At 45.1% G+C, this 13,938-nt stretch overlaps 1 protein-coding gene across 1 annotated transcript in view; it reads right to left on the bottom strand.

Annotated features, from left to right (window-relative positions):
• LOC119397337 (U3 small nucleolar ribonucleoprotein protein IMP3-like) overlaps positions 1 to 13,217 on the bottom strand; it is a 29,258-nt gene extending 16,041 nt beyond the window's left edge. The window contains 3 exon segments of the mRNA XM_037664773.2: positions 12,775 to 12,797; positions 12,799 to 12,883; positions 12,995 to 13,217. Coding sequence (XP_037520701.1) covers positions 12,775 to 12,797; positions 12,799 to 12,883; positions 12,995 to 13,131 — 245 coding nt within the window. The 5' untranslated portion in view covers positions 13,132 to 13,217.
• Positions 13,218 to 13,938: the final 721 nt, after the last annotated feature.

Genomic DNA, 13,938 nt, shown 5'->3' on the forward strand with positions numbered 1-13,938 from the left:
TTCCATTTGACATTATAATAAACCATTTTGAGTTACAAAGAACATATTGCTATTATATAAAGTTGGAGGTAGTAATCACTCAAGGAATGTTCATTCAGTTGGCAACTAGCAGCAGTTTCGAGATGTCCGATACCGAACTGTGCCACAAAATAACCTAGAAAATTCAAATACCTTTGCCCCTCGGTGTATGATGAATTTCAAGGTAAACAAGCGCTGAACAACAGTGCTAGTCCTTGTTCTCACTGTTTTTCCCCCTCATTTCAAGTCATGCTGCTTACCTTGAAACATGAAGATACAACTAGCCCAAACTTTGATGTTATTAGGTTGCATAATGAAGGCTTCACTAATTTATTTCGCTGCATGTTTCAAGGATGGATGTCTAAAAATCAGTGCTTTGCTCAGCAATTCTGGTTAATGAAATTGAATTTCTCAACTTGATTTATGGCTGGTAGTCGCAGCTCTTGCGATGAAAGACAAATTTTGCAAGTACCATATCAACTCTAAACAGAAAAATTAAATTTTAATTAAGCAAAGAGCGAATTCACATATCACTCAAATTTTGCTTGATGCAGTCACATATCGCTTGAGGAACACACTGTTTGAGCATATTTCTTGCACAATATATTCCTCAAATAATATACTGAACTTGCAAAATTTACTGTCATTTTATTTCATGTCACTCATAACTGAACTGCCAGGTGACTGGAAGACCACCCCTGCGATTCCTCCATTTAATAAAGGCGACTGATTACTAGTTCAGAATTATTGTTCAATATCACTAACTTCCCAATGCTGGAAAGTTGCAGAACATCACTGCAAGCTGTATACACAAGTTATTGGAAGATAATGATGCATTAAAAGAGTACAAATGTGAGTTCAGAAAAGGGGACTCAACAATAACCCAACTAATCACAGTTGGTCATTTGCAGCGATGCTACCAAGGACTTTTGATATATGGAACAATTTCTGGAGCAGCAAAATTTTCATTTTTGGCACTTTGGAACAGCACAAATGTCAATTTTGGAGCACTCTGGAGCAGGTAATTTGGCATCTGGGACCCCCCTCGAGCAGGTAATTAAACATGCTGGAGTAATTGAAGAAGAAGTTGCATTTGCGTTCACAAGTAAGAATAATTATTGTAGGGCTGTTTGGCAGGCTTGATAAATATCTCGATTTGTTGCAAATCTCGTGGAGAAAATTTCTCCAGAGCACACATTCTTTCACTCTACAATGCAAAAGTAAGGGCATCATGGAGGTGGGTGTTGTGGAAAAAGCTCTCCAGCTGTTGTGTTGGACACAAACAAACAGAATAATGGATCAATACAATTGTATACTATGAAAAAAACACACTGAATAAAAGTGCAGGGCTCCTGCCACAAATCTGTAGTCTTGATGTTAATAAAATGTTGCCCTTTAAATAAGCAAAAGTGACAAACACCACGACATGAAACAGTGTTTCATTGCTGAAATGTCGCACGGTCCCTTCTGCATGCATTCCCCAAAGAGGACTCGAAGGCGAAAGCCAGCTTCTTTTTGTTCTCAGCCGATTGTAGTGATCCTTACGCAATTATTTTAATTTGAAACAATGGTGGTCACTGCTTCATGATTCGCATGACAGTTAAAATTTCAGTCTTCACACCGTACAGATTCTTGGCCAACGAGCAGCTGGTGCACGAACCGTGAATGGTTGCTTGTTTCGATATGTCCATGTAGCACAGAAAACCGAGTTAGTAGATGCCGCGCTGTTCCCATTTTCATGTATACCATTTATGACGTACTACAGCAGCACCACCGCATTGCGCCGACGCAAGCGCCAACGCTGTCGCCCTACCCCCCCTTGTATCTGTGCAACCGGTGCTGCAGTCACTCCACCCTCTATGAAGTGTGCGGCACACTTTTACAGCGAAGCTGTATATAAGTCCGCCATTCGTGACGCCGCAAAAAGTTACTTACTCAAAAGATAATTATTATCATCATTAATGAACTTTACCTTCAAAGGGTCTTAAAGGGACACTAAAGGCAAATAACAATTTATGTCAGAGTGAAAGCTCAATGTATGACAACGTCTAAAACGACAATATTATCAACAGCAGTGCCCTACTTACCGAGAAATTAAGCTAAGTGTACCACACGATGAGCGCCACGAGCGGCACATTTTGAAAAGGATCCCGATGACGTATGAGAGTCTGCCTAAATTAATCGCTAGTAATAAAACTTGCTGCAATAAAAAAAGAACCTTCCGTGCATCAAGAGACGTAATAGAATGCTGCGTGTTTGTTTCTGTTTGATTCATGGAAAAAAGAACCTCTTTGGTGTTGCCATGGGGAACGGCGCGCGTGGTTCAAAAGTTCCGTTTTCGCCAAACTGTGCTTCGCCCGGCGCCCTGCTTCGCACGCGGACGCACCTCAGTGGTAGTTTCGGTATCGCGTACTGCTGTGCATGTTTTGCGCGCTTGTGAAAGTCACTCTGACAGAAAGTTCAACAAAATGCCCCATGCATGTGATGTAGCCGGATGCCCGAATGGTGCACGCCGCCACGCAGTAATGGTGGGCAACGTTGGGCACGGCAGCAGTGACGTGTGAAAGACTGATTATAGACGGGTGATTTGAAGTGCGCTAACGCGATGCGGACCACTAAAACGTGATTTTATTTCAAAATAAGCACTTCCTTGGCACAAAAGTAGCACTATGAGTGATTAAATAGATACTCCGACTTAACACAACAAAATATAACAAAAATCTACACAGACGTTTCGCCACCTATGCGGGTGGCATCTTCAGTATGAACTGGCACCAAATGAGCGAAGGTAACCCAGTCTATTTCTAGTCTCGTATGTCTCTGTACACATCCAGTAGGGGGCCACAGTTGCTGTTGCACGCCGACCTGTCACGGCGGATGAGCCACGACTCGAGAAGCTTTCTCTTGCCCCACCTTTGTTCCCGAGCCAGCGTCGTCGCATTACTCAAGTCGAAGGCATGCCCCGTCGTCCAGCAGTGTTCGACGAGTTCGCTCTTGGAATGCGTGGCATGGGTGGCTTTGGCGATGTCCCCTTTGTGCTCTTTGAACCTCGTTGACCGCTTCCTGCTTGTTTCGCTGATGTATGTGGCATCGCAGTCCCCGCACGGTACCTTGTAGACGACCCCGCTTTGATCGTTCGCAGGGGTGCGGTCTTTAGGCTTAGTGAACACGTTTCCCAAGGTACAATGAGGTTTGAAAACGGTTTTAATGCCCAGCGGACGAAGTGCTCTTTGAACAGAGAGAGTCTGACACGGCCTGAACGTAAGGAATGGAAACAATTGATGTTGTGTTTTCTTGTGCCGCACTTCTTGTTCCCCCTCGCATACGTCTCATGCTGTTGTTGATAAACGTCCTCGGATAATGCCTTTGCTCCAACGCATCGACCACAATTTCCATCCATGTCGCCGCAACTGCTGATCAGAACACACAGTATCGCAACGGGACAAGAACGTCCTCACGACGGACCGTTTGTGCTCGGCCGGGTGATGTGAGTGGAAGGACAAAAAAAAAAGCCTCCGGTATCGCATTGTTTCCGGTACACTGTTGTTTCCACCCCGCCATTACAAGCCCTGCGGACAAGTATATCCAAAAATGGCAAGGCATTATCCTTCTCTACTTCATAGGTAAACTTAATGGCAGGATGTACGCCGTTCAGTGCCTCATGGAAAGCAACCAGATTTGCCCTCTTCAGGATGACGAAAGTGTCATCAACGTACCTACGGTATAGTTTCAACTGAAAAGGTAGAATCTCCAGCGCCCGTGTTTCGACGTGCTCCATCACTAACTTGGCCATGGTGACGGAGACTGGACTTCCCATAGGGCAACCTTCAATTTGGTGGTAAACTGTGTTGTTGAAACTGAAGTACGTTTGTTTCAGGCAAAACCGCAAACAAAATTACGATGTCCTCCACCGACATCAACGTACGACTTTGCAAATTCCTGTCCTCTTTCAAACGGGCCTCCGCAACCTCAATTGCCAGGACAACAGGAACATTTGTGAATAAAGAAACAACATCAAACGATACCATCACATCATCATCATCAAGCTGCTGTGTACGCACGACAGTCGCAAATTCCCGAGAGTTTTTGACTGACCGGCCATTGTTCTCGGTTAACGGTCTCAGCAACCCAACCAGAAACTTTGACAAGTTATAAGTTGGTGACCCAACGAAGGACACGATAGGGCGAAGAGGACAGCCCTCCTTGTGAACCTTGGGCAGCCCATAAATCGTTGACGTGGCCCCATCAGAAGAAAACAGTCGGCGGTACAACGCTTGATCAATGCTTCCCTTGTTGCGCAGTACCCGTAACTGTTCCACCATTTGTCGTTCCGATTTTGCTGTCGGGTCACGGGTCAGCTTCACAAAATGCGAGGAATCGCTCAAGATGTTGCACATTTTCTCCTCATAGTCCCTTCGGTCTAGCAAAACCGTGCCTTTTCCTTTATCAGCCGAAAGGATGACGATAGAATTGTCTGACTTGAGATCCTTGCTGGACTGGGATCCCTGCTGGACGACGGGGCATGCCTTCGACTTCAGTATTGCGACGACGCTGGCTCAGGAACAAAGGTGGGGAAAGAGAAAGCTTCTCGAGTCGTGGTTCATCCGCCGTGACAGGTCGGCGTGCAACAGCAACCGTGGCCCCCTACCGGATGTGTACAGAGACATACGAGACTAGAAATAGACTGGGTTACCTTCGCTCCTTTGGTGCCAGTTCATACTGAAGATGCCACCTGCATAGGTGGCGAAACGTTTGTGTAGTTTTTTGTTATATTTTGTTGTGTTAAGTCGGAGTATCTATTTAATCATGAACTCTCCCGGCTTTTGGAACATTTTTGCATAGCACTACGAGGTTTCTGGACCGCTATTTCAACAATCAACGTCGACTTAATATTTGCCTTTAGTGTCCCTTTAACTACAAGGCTACATGCGCATGTTTCCAAAATGTGAATACATATAAACCACATGAATGGCTTACGTTTTTTACCACCATGATTACGACACTCGAACAGCAACGTGCGAAAGAGGAAAGACGAATGAAACAGCAACATGATTGTCAATGGCACCAGCAGGTGCCTCGGCGCAACAGCACATAAAATATTAACAAAAACCTTCATACGGCCTTCAACTTTTTATACACGATGGCCCTAGAAAATGCCTTCCTAGCAATGTATACTTGTTTAGAAGAGAAGGCGACTATAAAAGGACGGGCGTAAACTTTATTTTTGAAAGTTGGCTTTGCCACATAGTGTACTGCAGTGAAGCCTACTCATCACCTTGAGGGCGGTGTCATTGTCTATGTGTTGTGGTAGACTCAACAGTGGTTTGAACGTTGATGGGCATGTTCACAACTTGGACTTACAAACCAAACTTCCTCCGCCGCGTCACATCTGCGCCGTGTACTTAACAGCTTCGCTGGTCATTCCGATCAATCAAGGGTCGATCACTGGTGAGTGATTGACCGGGGAAGGTAAGGGGCGGACGTGCAACGCAGCGTAGCCCCTTCACAGCGGGCCTTCCGATGCCAAGGCCATCAGTAACAGGCTCGCTACTGACAGCTCCACATATTAAAACAAAATAGTGATTGCTCCGACCAGGAGACAAATCTTTAATAATGAGAAAGCAAGCAAAAATTAATATACGAACCCTCCAACTCACTGGGTCGAAAGGAGCGGTGCACTTTTAGAGGGTATTAACGGCAAGCTTGATAAACGCATGCTTGAATGTGCTGGTCGAACTAACTACGAAAAACCTCTTCTGTACAAAGATTCATGGAGAAAGTAGTTGAGGATCGAAAAGTGTTGGCATGTTCCCACCGTTCGCGTTGCTCTTCTATGGACACAAAATTTCGTATTGTTCTATATATTTCCTGCTAGGCTACCCCGATTTCATACTGAAATGTCCAAAACAGAAGTCAGACATTTTAGCAGCACGCGAGTAGTTATTACTAAATATTGCCTTAATTACATGCCGTGCGCCGCTTGAATCGAACTACCAGCATCGTTTCTGGAACAGACGATGTCAGCCAATGAATCGCCGAAAGACTTAATTGTCACCGATTGGCCTAGAAGACACGAGCCTCTGTGGAGAGCGCGTTTTGCCGTCGAGTTGACTTGCATAACATAAGCTGCATCGGCATCGTGGATGGCGTCACGGCTTAATGAGGACGGAAGTACAAGTACTGTCGTTTGCGGAATAATCTTTGGTCCATGGTTGTAACTTTAGTGGCCTCAAGATCACGCTTCACATATTTTGATGCGCCGGCACTGCGAATGCGGGTGATAGACAGAATCAAACACGAGGCTATGGCGCAGTTGCCACAGGAGTGGAATCACTGCATTCGTTTGCGTTATCTCTTGATTGTAACAGCCAAATAGGCATGATACTTCTTGATTTTGTAAACTTTGGAATCGTAGAAATCTTCACCAGCCCGGAGCTGCCAAGGAGCACCGTGACGAAAGATAATGTCATAAAGAAGAAAGTTGGCAACATGCATAGCAGGCAGAACTAGTTGAGAGAGATTAAGTAGTTGCATATTACGTTGCGTGGTCAGTCACAATGACAACCCACTTGTTCCTGATGTTGAAGTGGCAAAGGGGCCAAGAAGGCCTAGCCCAACACGGAAGATTTTCACCAGAATATTGATAGGATGAAGACCAGCTGGAAGTACTAAAGCACTGTTAGTCGCTTTTGGCATTGACATACTTTGCAGCTACTGACACACTCTGGCACGGAGTGATAGAGGCCAGGCCAGAAGTGGTACATGAAGCAATTATAACAGCAGGTGACAGCAATGTGGTCGGCAGTGGGCTGATCGTGAAGCTGGCGGGCTTGACTAGAAGGTGTTCAGAGCCACCGGGGTGCATATCGTGGTGGTATAAACGCCCATCGTGAAGGCAGAACTAGTTGGGTGAAGGGTTGGGTGTTGCACAGTTCAAATTATTTGATGACGAAACACAGAGCCAGGTTGCAGCATTGTTCATGCCAGTATTAAGGAAGTCTGAGAAAGGTGATATACAGGCCTCTGTGTCTTGCTCGATGACGTCAAGGGAACCAATGGGATACCATGACACGCAATCAGCATCTTGACAAAGCTGACCGAACTTGCAGACAACCGGGGATGGGTATTCCCGTAGGCCGAGAGCCCAATGACTCAAGCCGCTCATAGGATTTTTGAGCAAAGAAAGCCACCAAAGTGCATAATACAGTCAAATCTCGTTTACAGCAAATCTCAGATTAACGATTTTTCTCAGATTAATAACTATTTAAAAAAATCCCCCTCCAAATGTCCATTAGTTTAACGTCAAAATATTTCACTACTACGAATTTCAGAATACCAAATGTTTCAGAATAACGTATGGAAATTTTATCGCCCTTGTATCTCCACAACACTTCAAAACAATGAATAGTGAATTTAAAAAGTTACTCGCGGCAGTGGAAACAATGCCCTGCTCAGTATGTGCCACTACCATCAACATCAGAACGGCCGCATATTTCTCTACGTGCCTGCTCTATTAGAATGTGCAACAGTACTTGTTTTCCGCGTCAGGCTTCGCCTCGTTGCCTTTGTTCTGTCGGGCAGCTCTGTCTGCATGCTTGTTACATGGCTGTTTCCTCGCCTTTAGCTTTGTTAGGGTGTCTAGAATGAGGAGGTGTGAAAGCAATCCGCGTTTCCCTTGCCCAGAGGTACCACCTTGCGCGATCCCTCCGCTAGGCCAAGATATAGCGCGACAGTCGGTGGCACTGCCTGCTGTAATGAGGGAGGAGGCAGTGTAGGCGAGTTGCGATGGAGGCTTGTCAGCGCTGTTGGCGTTCCACGTGGTTTTACGAGTTCCTTGTGTTAAGGGGAATGGCGTCTACAAAATGGAGAAAACTCAGCGACCATGTTTTGTCCAGGCGCTTCAAATCAGGGTACAACATGTGCAGAAAAAGTGTCGCCTTTCCGTGCGCTGACATGCAGACAGATTTGTAGTTTGGAAGCAGGCCATCCCAAAGGCCGACAGAGCTATACTGGAGAATTCGGCCATTTAACAGAAAAATATTTTGACTTAAGGTAAATGCACTGAACCCGTAAAAGTGTTGCAAATGTTTTTACGAGCGTGTGTGCCAAGCACGGGCAAGTGGAGTTAATAAACGTTTTGTAGCGCTCTTAAGAAACTCAGCAATCGCTTTGATAAATGCATTCATTTGAACGTCTCATATTCTTTTTCGGTTTTCTTTTATTTATTATATCTTCGTCGACTCTATAGAGCAATGCAGTGATGCTCAGTTTGTGTACTGTATTGTGGGCTACGTAGTCACAGCACATTCTGCCAATGGACAACACACGTTGCAAAAGTGTGTGCATTGTGCCCATAGAAAGCACTGCAGGACAGCTGCAAAGTCACATAACTAGAAAATGGGATGTTCGAAGGCTGCTGTACCCATCAAAGTCACTATATACAACTTAACACAGATAATGTAAAGCAGGCTGACACGTGTTCAGCACCGTGCGCTTGCATTCAAAGAAAGCTGGCGGCTTGTTGCAGTCTGTAGCAGCGTCTTCCAGAAATTGGGCTAGGTCGAACATGTGAAGAATTGACAATATCAGTGATCAAATTTTGTTGCATCACGATCGAGGGTTCATTTTCTTTTGAAGGGGCTCAACCAGACAAAATGAGAATTAAAAAAATTGAACCCATGCACACATGACCTAAAGGAACATCCACCAGTGTATATTGCTCATAAAATGATGCTAATTAAATTTTGTTGAGGCCATGAAACTAATTGCTGTTTCAATTTCTATACAACTTTGAGCATACTGGCTCATTGACGGTGCGACCTCAAGTGTAATGCAAATTCGAGTAAATGGCAAGGAACAAACGAACAAGGCAACTCGCACTGTCAAGTTACATTTAGTAGTACGAGTAAATACAGTGTATCAATGGTTATCGCGTGATAATGTTAGAAAACGTTAGAAAATCCTAAACATTTCACACTTCTTATCTTTACAAGAACGGAAATCCGGGCGAGTTTGTAAGAATGCATCATAGAGTAGGTAGCGCAAAAAATACGTTGACACAAGCCTTGTGTTTATGTTCCCGACATGTGTCAGTGTATTTTTGTGCTACCTGCTCTATGATGACACAGTCACACTTATCTAGTGAGGCATAAATTCCGATGTCACTTCACCAATGTAGCCAAAGCAGAAGGAAGTTTTACCGCATTGGCTGACTCCAGAAAGCTAAGCTTTGAGTAGTCCGCTGCTTTTTCATAACAAGAACCCTGTATGTAGCCTGAATTGACCGGACACTAAAGGCAAATAATTTATGTCAGAGTGAAAGCTCAATGTATGACAACGTCTAAAACGGCAGTATTATCAACAGCAATGCCCTACTTACCAAGAAATTAAGCTAAATGTGTCACACGATGAGCGCGACAAGTGGGACATTTTGGAAGTGATCCCGATGACGTGGGACGTCAGAGTCTGAATACAATTAATCGCTAGTAATCAAACTAGCTGCAATAAAAAAAGAACCTTCCGTGCATCAAGAGACGTAATAAAATGCTGCTTGTTCGTTTCTGCTTGATTTATGGAAAAAAGAACCTCTTTGGTGTTGCCATGGCGAACGGTGCGCGTGGTACAAAAGTTCAGTTTTCGCCGAACTGCGCTTCGCCCGGCGCCTTGCTTCGCTCACGCGGTCGCGTCTCAGTGGTAGTTTCGGTATCGCATACTGCCGTGTGTGTTTTGCACGCTCGTGAAAGTAGCTCTGACAGAAAGTTCGACAAAATACCGCATGCATGTGATGTTGTCTGATGCCCGAATGGCGCATGCCGCTGCGCAGTAAAGGCGGGCAACGTTGGGCACGGCAACAGTTACATGCGAAATACCGCTTTCAGGCAGGTGATTTGAAGTGCGCGAACACGATGCGGACCACTAAAACGTGATTTTATTTTAAAACAAGCACTTCCTTGGCATAAAAGTAGCACTACAAGGTTTCTGGACCGCTATTTCAACAATCAACGTCAACTTAATATTTTCCTTTAGTGTCGCTATTAAGTCAAATGGAGGCCTCTCAGGATCGAGTATCAATTGTCTATTTTTTTTTATAACAGTTCAACGACTTAGGCAAAGTGCCCCCATACACATCTCGTAGATAAGGCAGCTTTCCTTCTACATAACTGTTTGTACATAATGTAGACTACTTGCCTATCATGTTGTTCCCTTGACGCGGTGGCATCAGAAGGGACTTGGTGGCGGTGGTCAGATGAAAAAATTGTTACACATGCCATATGCTGCACAATATGCTCATTTTATGGGGGGAGGGGCTAGGTGGTGATGCTTCACGCCACCAAAGTGGCTTTTAAGTTCAAAGGCCATCACGGTTGACGTGGCCATGATCAATCACGTGGCCATGGCCGAATCAAAAGTCTACGTATTATAAATACGTAGACTTGATTACAGATGTCAACTCTAGTGCCGCTACCACATGGGTCTCGCTACTCACAGCCTCCTGATGGGCAGATGCGGCGTGCGATGGCTTCATGAACTGCAAATTTTCTTGTCTAAGTCAATGAATTAGGTGCTAATGGGGGTAAAATGGGAGCGAGTCACTTTCATTCTAACCACTCGCGGAATTTCAGAAGGGTTGCTGCTCGGGCGATTTGGTCATCCATAATCATAGCGTGCATTAGTGTGGCACATATCACAACGAAACACAACACACATGTAGAGACAGGTGCTAATATGTATAATAATTGTTGAGGTTTAACGTTCCAAAACCACAATATGATTATGAGGGACGCCGCAGTGGAAGGATTCAAAATTTAGACCACCTGGGGTTCTGTTAACGTGCACCTTTAACAGCCCCTACCTGTCTCTACACGGGTGTCGTGTCTCTTTCTTATATGTGCAGCGCTAATACACGCTACACTCACGAAACCCTAAAATCCCCTTCACAGAAACCCTGGCTTCTGTGAAACCCAGCTTGAGAGCCCATGCAGTACAGTATGGTAGAGTATGGTATAGGTCATCGCACACTGCAGTTCTATTAGATTCACCCAAGCTTCCCTGCACCATCTCACGGTGCCCTGCACCCCCATCCTTGATTGTGCAGGGGGCAGGTAATGTGCTGTGACAATACTGTGCACCCTTACACCTTCCAGTGCATAAGTGCATTTTGTGCAGCCTCGCTACCAGACAACACATGCAGACAACGGCAGCGGTCCTACAGCAGTGGTTGTTCACAACTGACAGCAGCCCGATGGAAATATGCCCCCTTGTGGATGCGCTTGGCGTCATAGCCATAACAAGGACGCAAAGCTCCACACTATAGTAGGTAATCCTGTAAAAGTGGAAGCATGCTTGACTGGTTGTCTGCACACATGCACAATGGTGGCATTTCCTGGTTTCCTTTTGTCTAGTTTTGCAGATGGCAGGAACTCAACACTTCAGGCTGCATCAAGTTTCTCGTCTTCGCTCTCCGATTCTACTAGATTCATAACAATGTGGAGGTTATCCATGCCATCAAATCTGTGGACGCACAATATGAATATAAGTTCTGGTTTGGCACACCCGCACTCCATGTATGCTGTAAAATGTCACATACCAGCTGCTACTGCTTGCCTGCACACCACTTTTGTCGTTGTAGCTTGCCCTATACCAGAAAAGAGCTGACGACAGGCCTGCACCTCAGCATTCAACTGTAGTGGCGCTACCTACCGATGCGTTATTTGCCCCACTGAAAACAGCTGGAAAGAACTGCTGCACCAGGTGTCGGCACCGTTTGCACCTTTTTGTATGTGGTACCGTAAACCTTTTCTGAAACGCACAAACCTTGTGTGTAACTTTACATATTACTAGATAACGTGACCCATATTCAAAGCATTGCCTAATGACAAGATGAATTGTTCCTTTGTAATGCGAATTTTTGTTCCAACTTGGTCTCATGTTATTCCATCGCTTGTTGACACCAAACTTGGAAGCATTGTCACTTCGGAGGGTTGTTGCACAGCTGCAGTCCAGTGCAGGGATGACGAGACACATGGCTGCGCGTACACTTTGTTGCAAATATGTGTTTCAGTTATCTTATGTAATGTCATGTATTGTCTCAAAGCACTGTGTGCCAAAGGAGAGGGTAAGGGGAAACTGGCACACACTCTTATAGGCAGTGGTAGGAGTAACAATCATTCATACATTCCATTCCTAGGTCTGTAGCCAAATGTGAACTGTTGCTATGTGACACGATGCATCAAAAGTTCCAATGTACCATCTTGCACGAGGAAAGGACAGGTAAGGGCCACTGACTCATGTCATGCATACATCTTTGTCCTTATGCTTACATTATGTTGCAGCTTTGGTTCAGATCTCACCATAGGACGAGTATATTTGATGCTCCAGAAGGTATATGGAAAAATAATGATAAAAGTTACGAACTATCAGAAACAACGCAGTTTGTAAAGAACATTGCAGCTGTAGCACTGGCATCAAGTGACACAGCAGCAGAATATCACAATACCAGTCTGCTATCGACATCGTTTAGGTGTTGTCAACCCAAACCCACTGCTCCTGATGCCGCTTGAACGAAAAGTGAGTTGTCATAATCAGGTTAAGTTGGCTCAAGTATTCTGTACGACCAGCAGCACTGCAATGCCCTCTGTACATTCATTGAAGTTCTATCGTCACATAGATACATACCAATGAAGTTGCATTGTCCGGCCTAGTTACACGCTCGTGGAACAGGCACAAGAGACAAGCATGAATGTGCTTGCAACTTACAGCTTGTTCAGCAAGTCGGTGGTTCGCCTTGGCACGAAATGGGTCCTTCGGATCCAGCTCTTTGATCTTCCGCGCCAGATCCCGTATAGCCCGTGACAGCTTATTGTACCTGCACAAATATTACGCAAGTGGTACAGCAGCACTTGCAGCGCATAAATGCACCATGCTTGAACACACAGAGGTGGCCGACCGATCAACAGTCGGGAAGAACACAACTTACTTAGTGTAATCCTCGCGCTTCTGTACATAATACTTTCGCATAATCTTTACTTCATGGAGGTTGTTATCGACTTCCCATGATATAAAGTCCACCTTCTTCAAGAGCTTCTGCTCGTGATACTTGAGTTTTCGTACCATGCTGAACAGTGCGTTAAATCCGCGCCTCCGCGCGCACGCTTGCTAGGCTTGCGAATGAATCGTTTTCATAACATATGGCATAGTTGCCAACGTTGCCAAGACGTGACGAGGAGCCAAAGCCAAGCTATAGCCAAGCTAAAAAAGTTATAAAAATAAATTTCTGTTAAATGTACAAATAACTAAAATTCTCCCAATTCTTTTCCTTCCTTCCCCGTTCGACAAAAATGACAAACCTTAACAAGTCGCCAATAAGTGTTTCTTGTTTCGGTTTCGCTTCCTAGGAAAAGTAACAATCTTCACGAGTTGAGATCGGTAGTCGTGGTTTCAGTTTCAGTTTCAGTCGACGTTATTATCCACAAGGGGGCTACGTGTTGCCGCGTCCAACGTTTATAGATACTAGAAAGTATCTATAAACGTTGGCCGCGTCAGCGTAGCAGCGGCAGGAACTTCAGGAACTTGGGTTCGGTGTCAGAACATCCCTCCGAAATTTTCTGAGCGCTGCAATGCTGCAAACGACACCTCCCCCCCCCTCCTCCTACCGACCTTTCATTTTACTAGGTCACTCTTTGCCCGTCAGCACCGCAGAAGCGAAATGTTCGTTTTCAGACCTCCGAAGAATCTCATCGCATGTTTCCGTCAAACGCCAGCGGCATCGGCTGAATGTGCAGCCTGAACGCGAGCAAAATACTCTTTGCCTACTGAAGCAGAAGGCGGAGGTGAACGGACGATTTTACGTAATTTTCAGCTTGTAGAGGAACTCACAAAAGTTTCATCTTATGTTTTAGTAGCGTTCTTGGTTCTTCTTGC

Source organism: Rhipicephalus sanguineus, chromosome 1 (genome assembly GCF_013339695.2).
Source record: "Rhipicephalus sanguineus isolate Rsan-2018 chromosome 1, BIME_Rsan_1.4, whole genome shotgun sequence".
Classification (NCBI taxonomy): domain Eukaryota; kingdom Metazoa; phylum Arthropoda; class Arachnida; order Ixodida; family Ixodidae; genus Rhipicephalus; species Rhipicephalus sanguineus.